Source organism: Sinohyriopsis cumingii, chromosome 14 (genome assembly GCF_028554795.1).
Source record: "Sinohyriopsis cumingii isolate HCF-2022 chromosome 14, ASM2855479v2, whole genome shotgun sequence".
NCBI classification, from domain to species: domain Eukaryota; kingdom Metazoa; phylum Mollusca; class Bivalvia; order Unionida; family Unionidae; genus Sinohyriopsis; species Sinohyriopsis cumingii.
Genome location: NC_142974.1, coordinates 88,742,381 through 88,760,969, shown reverse-complemented (window position 1 = coordinate 88,760,969; position 18,589 = coordinate 88,742,381). Strand labels below are relative to the sequence as shown.

At 35.1% G+C, this 18,589-nt stretch overlaps 1 protein-coding gene across 2 annotated transcripts in view; it reads left to right on the top strand.

The window, feature by feature from the left end:
• Positions 1-18,589, top strand: part of LOC149784326 (intermembrane lipid transfer protein VPS13B-like) — a 370,899-nt gene that overhangs the window by 223,995 nt on the left and 128,315 nt on the right. For both annotated transcript variants that reach the window (XM_089932368.1, XM_089932367.1), the window contains exons 30-32: positions 7,238-7,413; positions 7,986-8,134; positions 13,290-13,426. In XM_089932368.1, the coding sequence (XP_089788494.1) occupies positions 7,238-7,413; positions 7,986-8,134; positions 13,290-13,426 (462 nt within the window). The remainder of the gene's footprint in view (positions 1-7,237; positions 7,414-7,985; positions 8,135-13,289; positions 13,427-18,589) is intronic.

The window sequence follows — 18,589 nt, the reverse complement described above, 5'->3', positions numbered from 1 at the left end:
CTGCACACAGGAGGGATGTATGAAAATCTCTTGGCACTGTACATCATGATCTGCTGATGAAAAACTTCAAGCTCAGCAGTGCTTCTGCAATTATCAAAAACATGTATCTTGTAACATGTGTTATTTGTAATCTGCTAACAGATTAATACAATTATTAAATAATCATTACTGTTGGTAATTTTTGCATACGTAAAATCTTTACTGAAATGTTTATTGATAGAGTGTCATGGAATTGTTTATACCTGATGTGCATGTATTATACCTGAAATTACCAAAGACTTGAGAAGGAGAGTCACCATACATGTATCATGTGCACACATCTTATGAATTCTAACTTATTCAGATCTTCAAAAGGTAAATATATACAGTAATTTATTATTTAGTTGAGAATAAAAATATTTAAAGTGTTCTTCACATTTTTCTTTTAAATGCCATGCAATTGTTGCAATCCTGAAATGGCATACCTGAAATTTAAGTAATACTCCACTGTTTAGGAACCTTTGGTCCAAGAGCACCTGTGCCAAGGTTTCCAGCACTTTGGCTTTCTTCTTGGGATCATCTTCATCAAGCCAAGGCTTTGTCAGCTCTTCATTCTCCAGGTAAGGTTCATGAAGACATTTATTAATGCCTTGGCCATGTGAGAGAATCTACTCATGTGTATTGGTGATGTGATTTAGGACACTCCTCAAGATACTCTGCAAGAATGCCACAATCAATACCTTTAGCACCTAAAGCTGGTCTCTTTTGTCATGGTGACCCCATAGTGATAAGACAACTTGATTTATATCATAACAGTAAAGGGTGAAAACCAACAAGTCATTTAATTCCCAAGAATAAAAAATGAAATTTAAAAAGAACTTACAGTACTGTAAATTAAATCCCAAATAAGTTATATCACCAGTCCTAATGAATAAAGTTCTAATGAACTGCCAGTGGTTTACAAAAACAAACTTCAAATGTTATCTCAGTATTTTGTTTTTAAATTAAATATGTCTTATGTGCATTCATCATGAGCTAAGTGGATAGATTGGAAGAGGGTGTTAGCAAGAACTGCATGTGGGACATAGATACATGTATAAATGGGAAACGGCATAAAGAAAGCATATGAGGCATGTAGACACAATTTCAATATACAATCACTGGTCCTCTAAGTATTGAGTGGGGAAAAAAAACAGCTGTGATTATTGGGTTAGCCAGCACAGTATACTGGAACTTTTTTGCATAACCAAAACAATGACAGTTCAGATTATGCCTTTTTCTATGCATCAAGTGGCACAGTTGAAATACCCAACCCCACTTCTGAGAAAGCGAAATTCAAGGGTTTTTTTTGAACTCAAACTAAGAAAAGCATGAAGTGGGAACTCAACCTGCTGGCAGTTATATAATGTCCTTTATCAGCATTGCATTTGTTACATCATTGTTTTCAGCAGAATGACAATTGTAAGACAACCCCCACCCAAACACAAAAAAAATCTGCAAGAAACTTGTCATTTTTACCTTCCTGATTCAATAGCAGATACTTCAGATACTGAAGGTGTCTTCATTCTCTCAGTATGTTGCAAAAGCACTTGGCCAGGTGTTGATGTGAAGCATGAAAATGTACTGGCCATCGGTTCTGTATGCTTGTGGTTCATCTTTTGCTATATTCTTTGTAACTTAAAATATGAATTAAATATTCATTTGTATTATAAGTTATGTTTTAAATCTGTTTCTTTGTGCACTGTGTTAAACACTTAGAACTGAAATACTTCATTTGAGCAAGAATACATAATAATAGATCTAAAAATAATTCACATCAATAAAACTAACTTGACTGCAGCTCAAACCTTTAACTGATAACAATCTGCCAACCATATATTCTGGTAGCACTACAACATCCTTTCCTATCATGACTAGAGATCCTTTTTGTAATTGTAGTCAATACAGTGCTTTACAATAGATTTACTAGTAGTTGAAAGATGTACAATAAAATCTTATTATTTGTTCCATCACGTTTACATGATAAGGTTATTAAACTTTTATGCAAGTAATGTGCATGTCAAATTAACCTAAGGGGGTGTGTGAGAGAGAGAGAGAGAGAGGGATAGATATGATATAAATAATGATAACGCTTGTAAATGTATCTAAGTTCCCTCGCCGAATTTAAAAAAACCTGTCTCATGAAGATAATTGACAGGTGTACAAAATTACCTTTATGAGCACGCTGTTATAAAAAATAAATAATATATTCCACCCCAACATACAATACACACAATGCAGTCACTGAGTGAAATATTGATCAGCCGATCACATCTATTTTGGGCATATTACAAAGACAGTTTTTCGACGTTTCTTATCGGAAAGCGACAAGCGCGGGGGACCTTTACGATTTTGACTCACACGTGTGTCCGCCATTTTTGTTTATAGTAGATATTTAAATTGCAACCATGTGACTCATAACCCGCCCACTGGACGAAGATGACGTATACGTTTTTGTGGTCACGTGAGGCTTCCGTAACAGTTCGTGACCTACAAGTTTCAATTAAAGCGGGCCCCCACAAAAATTCATTTTCTCTCGTTTATTTATCAATTGCCCAATTTAATCTTCTCAAACTCTAGGTTATTTTGAATTATTTCAGCTTATAAGACGACACATTTCACTAGTTACATGATCTGTAACATTCACAAAATTACCGACACTCTGCACTATTGTGCCTTTAATCATTAAAACCTGAAACTGGCATGGGTTAAGAGAGAATTTTGACCAGCATCTATACCAGTACATTGATATTTAATTGCCTTTCATTCCATAACATTAGCACGATTACTGTAATCTTGTAAAATGGGGTGTAAGGCATACCTATAAAATTTATCTAAATCTAAGTAGAGCGACTAATTAATTTTTTTTAGCTACATGTTATGTATTTTCATAACTTTGTTTAATTTAATGATGGTAATTAATGTTCATATGAAAGGTATAAAAATGCCAGGTGTTCACTCATGTTAAGTTTCTTCGGTGGGAATGGCGCTACTGCATATGGAGTTACAGCATTCATGGTGATCAGTCTAGGAATTGAAATTAATTGTCAACAGTTTTATTGTTGTGGATTTTTTTTGTTCTGGTTTATTTTCTGATTTTTGTATTCTTGTAGAGGTAAAAAGAAAAATTGTAAATTTATGTGAGTAATGTTTAAACTTAGCAATCTATTTACTGAAAAGGCAAATTCTTTCTAGAAAAGTAATTATTCCCTCACAACAATATTCTCAGGTGATACAACAGAACATGTCTTCCATGGACTGCATATGATATAACTATTTATGTTGGACTTTTCTTTTTAAGGATAAATGAAAATCAAGGGCATAATATAATAATCGAGAGTTCTCAGCCAGAATAAGGAAATATGAAATCGGCAGGTTGGCATGGAAGGATCCTAAAAATTGGGAGTTGTTTTTCCTCCTGGCATGAGAGTTGACGGATATGGTGTAAGGTCACTTACATCAAAGCAAACAACAACTCAGCTTTTACAGCATTAGCATAATTTTCTAAGCATTATTTCTAAAGCTCCTTTATTTTATTTTGGAGATATCATTATAGTTTAGTGCAGTGGTGCCCATGATTCGACTCCAAGGGATGTACTTCATTCAGCAATTGTTTAAACCTACATGCATGCAGTGGTGCCATTATGTAAATACGTTCTGTTGCCTAATTGCAGGCGTTGAATCAAACCGTATTGTTGTTCATTGTTTTGTCATACTGGGATCACATTTTAAGAATTTAGGTATTTACATTTTCAAGGCTGCCTTGCTTGGTGCTCCACATTAAGAGGTTAGTTTTAGTACTGGTCGGCCTGGTGTCAGAATAATGTAACTGGGTGGGACATCATGCTACAAATCTGCAGCATGATGCCCCAGTGCTAGATATCACTATAAACTGTCACACTGCAGACATTGTAGCGATATGACTGAAAAAATGTTAAAGCTACTTTAAAAGCCCAAATCACACACACACACAGTTTCAAGGCGAAATAAAAACGTAATTACTGTTGCACTGATATAAAATGTCAAATGCAATAATATATAAACAAACAATAATTAAGTCAAAAGGGAAAGGTAGTGTTACAGCAACTCATGAATGCTCAGTTGTTGTCAATGTTTAATCAAGTTATATACAAATCTAAATTAGGCAGAAACATTAAGAAAATAAAAAATTCTTTGCTTTTCAAGCAAGTGTATACCGTTTTTTCAAAATAATTTTTGTTAATATAAGTTTGCCTAAATAAATGCATTTAGCACTAACCACATGATGTCATAAAGTTGTGGGTTGGCTTATATTGGAGTCATTCATGTTTTAGTGTTTGTACCTATTCAGTTTGGGGGGGTCAGCTTATACACAAATGGGCTTATACGCAAGTATATACGATAGCTAATATGCTCATTATAATTAATGCCTTTCCATTCCTTCGTCTTTAGTGTAAACTATCATTTAAATTTGCTGCAAGTATTAATTGGAAATTACTGTACCATCTAGATTCTAGAGAATTAATAATCCAGTGTTTGTATAATGGTTTTGAGATGCCCCTCATTCTCTCATATCACTTTAAAGCCATTTTCATTATTGGTTGGAAAGGTCAATCTCCATTTGGTCTTTTTTCCTGTATTCTATCTCGTCTTTCTCCATCACGTTGATCAATATCCTGTATGCACATGCTGACTTTCCATAAAACATATTTCTTTTTTTGGGATGTGTGTCTTTGATAATCTTAATGTGTACATGGAATCATCAGCTTCTATAGTATCAGCTGCACTTGTTTGAACTATGTAAACATTGTTCCTGTATGCTATTTACATAAATCAAAACGTGACTTTGCTGTTTTTTAAATCTGGAAGTTTGACTTAGATTATCTATGCTGGTCCAAATGTTTGACATTTAATTTAAGGGACAGAAAGTTGTGTATTTACAAGTACAATGCTCCATTTGAGTTTCCTGGAATTTTATATTTTTCATCTGATGCAGTAGGGTTTCTTTAAGGTATCTCGTGAATATGTTACTCAAACACAAGGAATATTTTTGTTACCAAATTTGGTTTCATGAAATTTCTCAGGAACATCAGAGATGGTTTCAGTACTCAGTTGTTAAGGAAGAAACATGACTCCTGTTTTGGATTCCTGAAGAAATGGACTCCTGTCTTGGATCCCTGAACAAATGGACTCCTGTAATTTAAAATTTTGTATATTTGACCATTGAACCCACCACAGGATTTTGGGGTTTCTAGGTGCTGTTTAACTAGACCCCTTATGTAGTTGGTCATACCTAGTTTGGTGATATTGTACACAGCATTTTAAGAAGAGATACTTATGGACAGATAGATGTAAAGATAGACAGACAAAATGTCAGAGGGTATCACAGTATATCCCTGCTACAGCATGGGGATAATTAGAAAAGACACTGTCAGAATATCCATCGTTACACACATCTGTCTAGCCTGTATTTTTGTTGTAAAGGACAACATTTACTGTTTTTATCAGGGGGTTGTCATCAGATCTTGTCCATGATGCATTTGTGCAGAAAACTTGGCGGTCAGTAGTTAAGGGTTTTGTATCTGGGCAGTGCTATCTATTATTCCCGTGGATAAATTGACAACAGGCAAAGTAAATATGTTAACCATATAATTATTGCTATTTGGATGGAGATAAAAGGTCAAGGTCACTTTATATTTTGTGGAGGAGAAAAAACCCTGATGTGCTTCAGATAACCATTAGATTTATAACCTGATTCACAAGTGTACTTAATGGATCAAGTCGTTAAAGGTCAAGGTTGCAAGATGATTAGTTTTTGTTGTTTAATTGGTAAGATCTGTAAGATTCCAATTAAAGTATTCTTGTCAGATTTGTGACATTAGCCAGCAGAATGGAGTGGTTAAATGGCATGAGGTCAAGGTGATAGACATTGGTTAGTTTCATTGTGCTGAAGTGTCATCATTGTGGGTGAGATGATAAATGTATCGATGTTTAGTACCTGTGTGCATGCCTTTTTTGTTAATCATACCACTTAAAAATGTACTTGTAATTTATTTATTTTGTTATCCAGTTATTGGATTTTGCACGTCTGTGATGAGGTCTTAGGAAATATCAAGTTTTATTGTAGAACCTCAGAAATTTAGCTACTTCATATCTTAAATATGGTAACCATGGTGTAAGCTGGATATATAATAGAAAATATATTCTTATATTTGGACTCTTTATGTGGCATTTCTTAGAAAATAGGTATCCAGTGTGATGATGTATGTCTTAAAAAAAAATAAAGTCTAATTTTAAGAGCATTTATGAAAAAAAGAACTGTTATTTCTAATTAAGTGTTAAGTTTCTTCTGTGTTACATTAAACAAGCAGATTTTTCTTGATCCAATAACCTTTGAACACTGCATGACTGCACTAACAATTTATTGAATAGTTATTAGTGTCTGTGAAAGTGGTTACATATGGCATTGTTGGCTTTATATTTGTCTCTTGATTGATCAAAGGTTCTGCTGAATGATTTCACAATAATGAATTCTGATGGATCAAATTACACATGTATTCAACACAAAAGTCAGCAAATGTTGTCAGAACAATATATTGTAGGAGCATTGACTTCAGTTACTTGCCAAGAATAAATAATTGCTTCCTTAGTGATTGCCAATTTAACATAGATAATGTTATATGTTGCAGAGTGTACAGTTTGATAAATGCAACCATGATTCAGTTTAAATCACATTTAGTGCTAAAAGATATTAGTGCAGTTTAACAACAAGACTCCTGATAAGGTATGGGAAAAAAAAGAGTTGATTTTTAAGTAAATAGAATCAGAAACTTTTACATCGAGATACATTTTAGTGCTTACACCATCAATATGACTTTCAAAACAATAGAAACTATTGTTTACAATTTGCTTTTTGTGAGTTTTGATGAATCTTATGTATTTATGTCCAAATGTATGAAACTTGTTGTTTTCAAAACATCATCATAATCAGTCCTGATCTGTTGTATGATTTTAAGTCATTTATAACCATGTTTGGGTAAGATGGGCAGTGCATTGGGTTGAGGGAGAAACATAGCACTGTCAGATGTAGAGTTAATATCTTTAATAATTGAATAATATGGATAATGTACAGACTGGCTTCTTGGCTCCTGTCAAACGCATTACATGGAGAGTCATGAGTTTACATTATTCTGCTGAGGACAGTATTGGAATTTTCTTGTGTCAATTTTGTGTTATACAGGTCTGTTGCACCCTGCAATACTGGCATGTGTTATCCAAGCAGTTTTTGGACTATCTGGATTTTTGTCTGTCAGAGACAGAGCCATCAGCTGTCTTGCTTCCTGATGTTAGAGCTACAAACAGTGCAGACCTGGTGCTCTCTCAGATGTGGAGAATTGTTATTCAGCAGAATATAGGGTAGTTATAACTTTTATGCTGTCTAAAGATGTATAAGATACAATCTCATTATTTTCAATGTGAATTTCCATTAGTTATCCATTTTATATGATACTTCATGCTTTCAGTGTGAATTTCAATAAGCTGTCCATTTTTAGCCACCTATATTTTTAAAGCAAAATGTAGAGATCATGATAAATTCCCATCTGGAGTAAAATTCTCATGTATAAATGAGAAATTGAATGTTGGGCTCTTAAATTCAATTATGGTACCTCAGTCAAACATAGGTGCATACCTGAGCTGAATCAAATATCATGTGATATATCATGTGACAATACTCTTTTGTAGATTATTTTCTAGCACATACTCAGAGGGCATATGGTATAAAATGTATGCATTAGGATTGTTCTCCTTGTAGTGTTATTTTGTGTGACATTAATTATAATTTTCTCCATTGTCATATTGTAGCTCTAATCCATTATGCTCTCATACTGGTGACAGTGATTCACTATGGGAATTATTTTGTTCTTGTGTTACCCATCTGCTTGTTTATTAATTCTGCCATACACTGCTTGTACATGTGCTTGTTGCAGTGAGCCTCTGGTACAGCCAGCTTCTCTAGCAGCATCATTGAGGATTGACTCTTGTTTTGTTCCTTCCCTGATTCCACTGATCCAGATAGGGGCCAGTGTAGATATCCTTGACATCAGACTTAGCAATCACCTGTCCATCATGGGTCAAGGTATGCATGCAGTTCATACAGGAATCAATATATCAACATCTATTAACAGGAATGCATCCATGTATTGAATGTTTTATGATCCATAATTGATATTGTAATATTTATTTACCATTTTAACACTGCAAACCAGTAGAGCAGTCCAGGAACAATAACTCTTGTTCAGATATGCAGACCTGTATTCCTGGTTCACTTATTTGTCACATTTTGACAATATGTTCTCTGACTTGTCAATGTTAGGGGAACCCAATTAGTAACTAATTCTCTTGTATGATTCGTCTGAATACCGTTTGGATACATTCACATGTCAAGGTAGGTTATTAATAGGAAAGGTGGGTTAATCTTTAAAAATAGATCTTCAAATTCATCTGAGATTATCCAGAGTAGTGGATAAGCAATAATGAGTTTGTCATATTTATTATCATCTTGTTAATACCACTCATGTAAATCTGAGAATATTCCTAAAAAGGTGACTGCTATGTAAGAATAGCTGAATAATACTAGATGTACATGTGGTTTCATTATTTTCTTTTTATAGCAATTGTATATGACACATTTCCAAGAAAACAGACTTATTTTGAAACAGTGGGTCAAAAACATCCCACACATTACTCTTAAATGCTTTGTTTAATGTTTTAGAATGCAATCAAATTTATGTTCAGTTTACCATTTGGTTCACTTGTACAATGACCTGTGTTAAAATAATCGTGTTTACATGTAACTTTTCAGAGACCTGCTGAATTTATCTTCTTTACACATGTACCAAATATGTATTCCTATCACAAGAAATTAAATATGTACAAGTGATGGAAAATATATTGCCTGCATTTATTCAGGATCGTGAAAGTTACTTAGTGTTGAATAGTTCTTGTTATTGTTGTAGGGTTTAATGCCATTTTCAGCACAAGATAGGCTATACATGGCAGCATGTATAAATAGTGGAGGAAGAACCCGGGAAAATCCTGGAAAGAAACACCAACCCACAAGAAGCTACTGGCATGCTTTCTCATGTACCCACATTGACCAAACCTGAGACTCAAACCCACGCAGACAGAGGTGAGATGGCAATGATGCAGTGATCTGTAACAGTGAGCTCTTTAGACCACTTGACCACTCAGGGCCCTGTGTTGAATGGTAGTCTTTCCCATGTAGTTACTTGGTATTGAATGAGTTCAAAAATTAAAAATACATTCAGACTTGTTGCTAGCATTAATCTGTGTTAAAAGACCAGAATGGCCTTACTACACAAGTGTCCTCAGAATTCAATTTTGCATTGAAAACATGGTTCTTCTTCTTATAATTATTATTGTTATTATTACATGTATTTGAAGCCAGGGACTAACAATTAAAAGGGCACAGGTTCAAGTCCTACCGTTGGATCTGCCTGGTTTGGCTACTGTTATGTGTCTTTTGGCAAGGCACCAGCCTACTTTTGTGTTGCTATGCTGTAAAAAGAACCCAAACCTAACTAAACTATTAAATTACACCTATCCCACAATAACTCATACACAATAGGGTCTCAGAACATGGACCACATTATAAGCAAGAACATTTGTATGAAGGAGATGCCATTCCCAACCCAGGTCATCAAAAAAGCTGAAAGGAGGGGTAATGGGTATGTTTAGTGGCTGAATACTTTTTTCTATAATCATGTTGGGAACAGTTGTTAATAAAGAGCTTTACCAGCTAACATTGAAATTGGGAAATAACCTCTACTATCTGTGAATCTGGCCCTGCCTGAAATATGAAAAAATCTTTATGTCTATACAGTCAAAATGAAGTAACTTGTACAGATTACCCCACTTTGCCCCCATTTGGTGGCCAACCATATCCTGGCTGTTTAGTAAGTTTGATGTTTAGTAAGTTTAAGCTTTCACTCAAGACTTTTAACAGTGCCTCTAAAATCCTATGTAATTTTGCATACTTTTGACTCATCCAGCAAAATTTCTCATTGGTAAGTGAAATGTATGATATATCTGGTGTATACAACAATTGTTTTTGTCAGTGAATTTATTTGTATTTGTACAATTCACTAGTGTCCATGTGATGTAGATAATAACGCTCACATGTTAGTTTCACTGTCATGTTTTGAATTTGTGGTGTTAAACTTTGATATATTATGCATTTCTTGTGAAGGTGATCTCTGTGATGCAAGTTTGCCCAATTGAACATAATTTGCATACTTTTGTTGTATGCACTTATTTGTTCTCTCTATCGTTTCTTCTATGTCTAGCAAGTACAAGAGTGGCAAGTGCTTCAAAGTCACAGAAGATAATGATGAAACATGCCTTGCTTGTGCTAAATGTTTGTCATCAAACCTATGCAGTTTGTGTGTCATGGTCAGAAAACATATCATCCAACATCTTAAAGAAAATAGGAGTGGGTTTGATCCATATTATCCAAGCAGGACATGTTGAATATTCATCTGAATTTGGAATTTATTGTGAGCATTTTGTGGGATGTAGTGATGTTGCCCCCATCCCAATGTAGATTCACTGAACTGCACCAACAACAATGATCACCACCTGACCCACTGGAAGTTATGGCAGGTGATTCTAAATATACGTTGTTGGAATTGTGGATGCTACATTTCATAATTTCATATTAGAAGCTCAGTTCTCAAGGTATTGGTTAGTAATTTGGGTGAAACAGGGACCAACTTTTCCCCATTTGGACAGTCATTTGGGAATTAGTTCCCACTCTGTTTATGCATGGCCTTAGTGACTTTGAAACTGAGGATACAGGATTAAAATCTTCAATTCACTGGCAGTCTAGGCCTGCATATAATATGGTATATGCCTTATGTCATGTGTGTGGGTTTGGTGGGCATGGCTGTCTAGGCCTGCATATACTATGGTATATGCCTTATGTCATGTGTGTGGGTTTGGTGGGCATGGCTGTCTAGGCCTGCATATACTATGGTATATGCCTTATGTCATGTGTGTGGGTTTGGTGGGCATGGCTGTCTAGGCCTGCATATACTATGGTATATGCCTTATGTCATGTGTGTAGGTTTGGTGGGCATGGCTGTCTAGGCCTGCATATACTATGGTATATGCCTTATGTCATGTGTGTGGGTTTGGTGGGTATGGCTGTCTAGGCCTGCATATACTATGGTATATGCCTTATGTCATTTGTGTGGGTTTGGTGGGCATGGCTGTCATTTCAGACAGGTTCCAGCAGTGATTGCAAGCTAACCTCAAGTCATCACCCCAGCTGGAATGACCAGATACATTACACTGACTCATTATAGTGGACCAGTCTCACAATTTGTCACCCATTCTGCCATGTGGTGCAGTCAGACCAGTTTTTTATGGACCAAGGTACTCCAGCTGGGCTACATTTCCATGCTGGATATAGCTCCAATAGCATACCCAGTAAGTAGTGCCTGCACTTTGCATGTAGACAACTGTTATATTCTTGGATGCAGGGTTAGCAGAGGATTGCAACATCTTTTCGATGAGAAGATAACACATACTTCCTATAATAACATTGTAGTCTGTCTGTGGAACAGATGTAATTCAACTTTAAGGCAGCATTTGGAGAAATATAAATCATTTTGCCACATTCTGATTGGTCTCCTCCAGATGCAAACTAAAGGCCTCTGATTGGTAAAAGTACCACATCTTTTAGAAATGATTCATGATCCCAGTAATTCATGGGCCTTCTTTTTGGTTAGTCAGTTGCATGCAACTTTCTCACCACACTTTTACAAGTCACATGGTGATGTTTACCACCTGGATATGAATAGCATAGATTAAGACATAACTGCAGACAACATATCTATTCCCCTGTTATCAGGCAGACAGACAGGTGTTTCAAGCCTCATCAGAGTTGGCGAGGAATGTCATCTTGACATCTTACTGCTTGACTTAACATTACTTGCATTCTTTTGTCCAGATGAGAGACCAAGGTAGCCAACACAACAGTGAATGAATACAATAATGACCTCTAGCAGTCTTGGTCTGGTAAGAAGAGACACTCTTTAGATATCTACTTTCAAGCCTCACAATGCAGCGATCCTGTACTCTATCCTTTTCAGTTCCCTCCTTTTGTTTGAGGGCTGTGTTTAGGAGGTTAGAAAGTGGGTGGCACTAGCTACTGTGACTTGTTGTCCCTCTGACCTGCTGATGACTTTACTTTGGGCACCAGAATCCTGTTTTGTCATTGGATCTGCCTCTATCTGTCAAATGATTGGATGATTAAAGTTATTTTGATGAGCATTAGATCTAGACAAATCCAGGCCCCCTTTCATCGCCCTCTGTCCTTCATGATGGAGATTCCAAATGATCCCATGAAGGTTGACATGTTACTGAAGGAGACAAAACAATTTCTCATAAAAACATGCTGTGAAGTAAGAATGAAAACTGGACTCAGCTGAGTTTTTACTTCATTTTCTGGTACAAAAAACAATGGGAAATTTAGACCAGCTGTAGACTTAAGCCAGCTCAATCAGTTTATTGTTGTCCTTAAATTCAAATTGGGGTTGGCAAAGTCCATTTGGCAGTTATTGATCAGTTATGATCTGTCCAATACATAAGTCCATATAACTGTTTACACACAATCTCACAAGTTCCTTTAATTCAGCTACTACTGTAGGTAAGTTTATCAATTCTGAACCCATCCAATTGGTCACAGTCTCAGCCTTTGGGCTTTCACCAAGATGATGGAGTACACTGTATCCCACCATTTTTTTTCAAGCAAGATGCAAGGAGGTAAAACTCCTGTATGCACAAATTTATTTCTAAGCATGGAGCAATGTAAATGTACACTCATAATCACTTTCCTACACACACAAGCATACTTCCTCTCATGAGATTAACAAAGCCATAAAATTTCCATGAATTTCTACACACTTATTATTTCAAAGTTTGTGGAAAAGATATCTTTACAATTGCCTTCTTAAGATTAAATTTACGAGCAATGAGTGCTATCTTTTATTTTCCAGATCATGTTAGATTTCAACAGCAGTCACAAATTCCAAACAAAATCTATATTTACATGACAGATGGATCTTTTTGGTGCCATTTGTATAGAATCATAACAGTAATTTTCTCCATAATTTTGTAATTTTTGTTATTATTTATTTGCCTGTATATCTGTTCTACTCCTCTCAAGTATTGCAGTGGATAGACTCTTCTGTTATATGACTTTGCAGGTACCCCAAGCAAGCTGAGGCCTTTTTACTTCACATCTCTGGACCCTGAGATTCAAGAGTTTGCCTGCCTAAAATTGGAGAATCTAGATATAAAGGGAATCCACTGGAAGGGAATGCTTCCCAAATTGAGGGTTCAGGTACTTTATTATATTACCCATCCATAATGACCTGCTAAGTCTGTCAACTGTCCTGTCATGTAATGCAAAATCTTACATCAGTTATAGATTTCAGATTAATTTACATTTTAAGTTCAGTATGGATTTCCATTTATTCATTTAGTCTTCTGTAATCAGTATTGTAAATCAGCAGAAATTTGTTGTAGCATATTTTATTGTAATATCACATCTCTTATTATATGCTCATTGTTGTGTCCATTAACTTTGCATTGTAAGACTCGTTCAGTATTTTACGATACTGAACTCGCGTGCAACGTCATATTGCACTCATAAAGGAACTACTTTCTATTGTAAACAAACAATTGACACAGATGGCCAGCACTTTTTGTAAACAAATCATGTACACTCAATGTAGGCGGTTTATGTTTTGGTTGCTTACATTTGTTTCTGAATGAACTAAAGCATACGTTTCGTGGACTGCCACATACCAGCTGCTTTGCTACATTCCATGTTAACTTTTTTGATACACTGTTTCGGATTTAGGTGGGAGATGCAAGATTTCATAAAATTGCTGGGTACCTACAAATAGCATGCAAGTGACAAGGCATAAACTGTCTTCTTTAGCTCGTAAAAATGGCAAAAAATATACTTATAGTTTTATATCCTGAATTTCCTTTCTTAGTTCTGCAAATCCAAATAACACGAGCCATGTCATGGGTTCTCAAGCTTGATTACACATTTCAAAATTTTACTGTAATTTCAACTATATTCCAAGTGCAATTACATCCTCCTTATTGCAGTCAAAATGAAATAAACATTAAATTCTATAGCATCTTTTTGATAATTGCAATTGAATGACTTCATATTTTAACCCTATTATAATTTCAAATATTTGATGACAGAACAGAAACACGCTTGCAGATATCAGCTTGCTTCTGCCTTGCTATTTCATTCTGATGCATTTCTTGTAGAATTTGCACAGATGAATCCAGTCCATAGTCACAGAATTTCGTAGAATTGACAAAAATACCAGAATCTATTCATTCCAGATCAAATGGAAAAGTTGTTGCAATGCGCATTCATTCGAAATATGAATCTTAATTTCAATTTTAAGTAGACCAAAATGCCATTTTCTTTCAAAAGTTATGTGTAGCTTGCGACTAAGTTCAGATTTATCTGGGCAGAGTTATGTATGCATTAATAATATTTTTGTGTAATGATGAATCTTTGCGTATTTAGTTTGGAATATGGCATACATTCAGTTATTTTATTTGTTGTAGTGTATTTTGTTTATATAATTAAGCCTTATTTAGAATAAGAAAAATGAGCATATAATAAAAAGGTTACATTTGTATGGGAAAACATGAACTCGTTTTGTCAGATGGATATAATGCACTCCCAAGGTTGTGCAGTATTCCATCTGAAAAACTCATACATATTTTCCCATACAAATGCAGGAACCTATAAATACTGGTTGTTTAAAATTACTGAAGATACTGACATGTTCTATTTCATCTTATCTCTGAGTGGCTGCTTGACTCACATACAGACTGATCGATACCAGTTTTTCATGTCTTAGGAAGCTTGTTCAGGTGTTTAATAGAGTATAGAAATCCACATAGGCTTTATTACCTGAGATAGGTAGTATCAATCATTATTATATGCTCATTTTTTTCTCTGTTAACTTTACGTTATCAGAATCATGCAATATTATGCAGTACTGAACTCACATGCAAGTACACATTGCATTCACATGTATGAAGGATCTACTTTCTGTTGTAAACAAACAATCATGTACACTCACATAGTAGGTGCTTTACGTTGTGGTTGTTTAAATTTGTTTCTAACTAAAGCAGATGTTTTTTGGATTGACACATTCTGCATTAACTTTGTTGATACAATGTTTCGGATTTAGGCTAGCTATACAGATGCAAGAAAGGGTCCTTACAAATAACGTACAAGTGACAAGGCATAAACTGTCTTCTTTAGCTGGTAATATGAATGGCAAAAAAATGTACTTACAGTTTTACATCCTGAATTTCCTCAAAACGTACTTTCTTAGTTCTGTAAATCTGAATTACATGAGCCATGTCTAGGATCCCAATCTTGATTACAGTTGTACTGTAATTTTGAATATAAGTGTAATTACATACTTCATACTGAATTCAAAATGAAATAAGCCTTAAATTCCATAGCGTCTTTTTGATAATTGCAATTGAAAGACTTCATATTTTTCCCACATTATGATTTCAAACATTCAATGACAGAAACAGAAACACATATGCAGATGTCAACATGCTATTCCCTCGCTTGTTCAATCCGATGTATTTCATGTGGAATTGTCACATATAAATCCAGTCCATAATCACGAAATTTCATAGAATAAAAAAATTACCAAAATTTATTCATTCCAGATCAAATGGAAAAGTTATTATAATGCGCATTCATTCACAATATGACTCCAAATTTCAATTTTAACTTGACCCACCATTTTCTTTTGAAAGTTATGTCGAGTGCACAACTAAGTTCAAATTTATCTGGGCGGAGTTATGTGTGTGATAATGTTGTTTTTATGTAATGGTGAACCTGCGCTTGTGTATTTAGTTTGGAATATGGCATACATTCAGTTACTTTGTTTCTGTAGTGTATTCTGTTTATATAATTAAGCATTAGGTAGAATTAATAAAATAGCATATAATAAAAAGGTTACTGCATTTGTATGGGAAAATATGAACTCGGACCACTCTGGTGGCCTAGTGGCTAGAGCGTCCGCCTCAGATGCAGGAGGTTTGGGGTTCGATTCCCACCTGAGTCATACCAAAGACTTACAAAAATGGTACTAACAACTGCCTCGCTTGGCGCTCAGCATTAAGAGGTTGGTGTTAGGACTGGTCGGCCTGGTTTCAGGATAATGTTACTGGGTGGGACATCATGCTACATGTATGCAGCATGATGCCCCAGTGCTTGACATCACTGTAAACTGCCACACTGCAGACATCGTAGTGATATGGCTGAAAAATTGTAGCTATGTTAAAAATCCAGATCACAAACACAAACAAATATGAACTCGTTTTGTCCGATTGATATAGTGGACTCCCAAGGTTGTGCAGTATTTTCATTAAAAAAACTTATTCATATTTCCATACAAATGCAGCAACCTATAAGTATCCCCCTTCTCCCATGAGGGTAAACCCTTACATTTGATGAGTACTTGTTTCTTTCTCAGGCTGTTAGCAGTTTGAAAAAATGCATGTTTTGTCTCAAGTTGGCTAGTTTGTCTATCTAATTGACACTGTTATTTCTGTGCGAAATCTTTGGTAATTGGTTCCTTTGTCTGTCCATCTTTAGAATTCAGATACAGTGTGACCCCGCTATAGTGCGCTCCATTATAACGCAAATTTGGATATAACGCAGTCATGGCGATGCTCCCAAAATTTCATATACATGTATTTTTCTTGTGCACGAAAAAAAAAATCTTACAAAGTATGAAAAAAACATAAAAAGTTGCTTATCATTTTGAGGAAGAGATCACGTATGAATAATACAAGACGATCGTGGCTTGGCTCCTAAAATTTTATATGCATTTTTCTCGTACATGAAAAAGTATTTTCTTCTTCTTAAAAGTAAGAAGGAAAGAAAAAAAACGCATAAAAAGTTTATTCTGGGATCGCATAGGTCTTCGCCAATGTCGCAAACTTGGATTGTTTTTCCTTATTGGTTGCAAAACATATCATGTGGCTTTTTATTTATTGGCGACATTGTTGGTTGTTTAAACTTTTATATACAACCATTGGATTGGAGGGCAGAAATTCAGAGGCCCCATGAAAGGAAGCCACAAACTGGATATAAAATGCACTGAAATTTATCTATTGTTACATAAACAAATTCTTTGTTCATACTGACAAACCATCTAAACAGTGCATTGTTATATCATAATCTGCTTATCTTGACATCTAGCATGAGTTCTGTATGTTGTGAAATATTCCGCTTTCTAGTTGTTGACATTTCTGATAACAAAGATCAACCAGACGAGGCATTGTCTAGTAATCTATCTTTCATCAGATTTTCAGCCGCTCACTAGTAATTGATATATTTACAAAGACTGACATTTGTATGTGGATGGGAAGTAAAATTATTCTTCTTTTCACTCAGAATTAAAAAACACTTACATTTTCTGTAATAATCCTTGTCATCAGAACACCTGCATCTCTATCATCCATTGACCCTTTGTTAATTTTCAGATGCATGCGTGGAAGGCAGCATCACACTGCTACCACAAATGTGAAAAAAACAATACATCTTACTTATTGGTTTATTCAGTAGGCATGGAGGGACAGTAACTATAATAGTCTCAATGACGGCCAATTCCTTTTTTAAAATGTACCCAGATAAAATAGTTTGCTGAAATTTCATAGGAAACAGATTACCTTTGAAGCACCGACTGTTATGAAAACGTACTCGGCAAATGGAAAAAATAAAAATATCAGTCTCAATCATGCAATACAATTATTTCAAAGAAAGCCGACTACAGTTTTTCAATAACAGCAAAGAACTTTTCTCCAAAGGAAGTCAGTACCAAACTTAAATAAAAGTGATGGAATCTGATGGATTTTTTTGCATTTTCCAACGTGACTGGAACATGTTAACAGTGCTGTGAAATTTTCATTTTTGTAGCTTAAAACGCAAACTAACTTTTACCGACTTGGAACATCCTTTAAAGTAAATGTGTTTCGTTATTCTTTACGTGATTGTACTATGTTTTTCCACTGAATTCAGACCAATATGACCTGTTACAAAATCAATGAATATTTTAAAGCTGTGTGTTTGCATATATTCGATGGAATCACTTGTATTTTGGATTCAATGTATATGATGAGTTTTGCCGGTGAGTACACGGTGTTGATACTCTATTCATGCTATACATTAGACATTTATATATAAACAGGATTCACATATATGTACCAATCCATGGTTCTCTAAATAAAGAAAACTATTATATTATGTCTTATATGTCTTCACTACAGGTGTATTTCTCATTTAATATGCATCAATTTAAGATGGTAACTGTGCCGATGAAGCACGTATTTTACCACCCACATTTATTACACACACACACACCCCCCATTTTTGGGGAGTACATTTTCTTCAGCTAACTGACTTGGTTGCAATAACACGGTTCGGTAT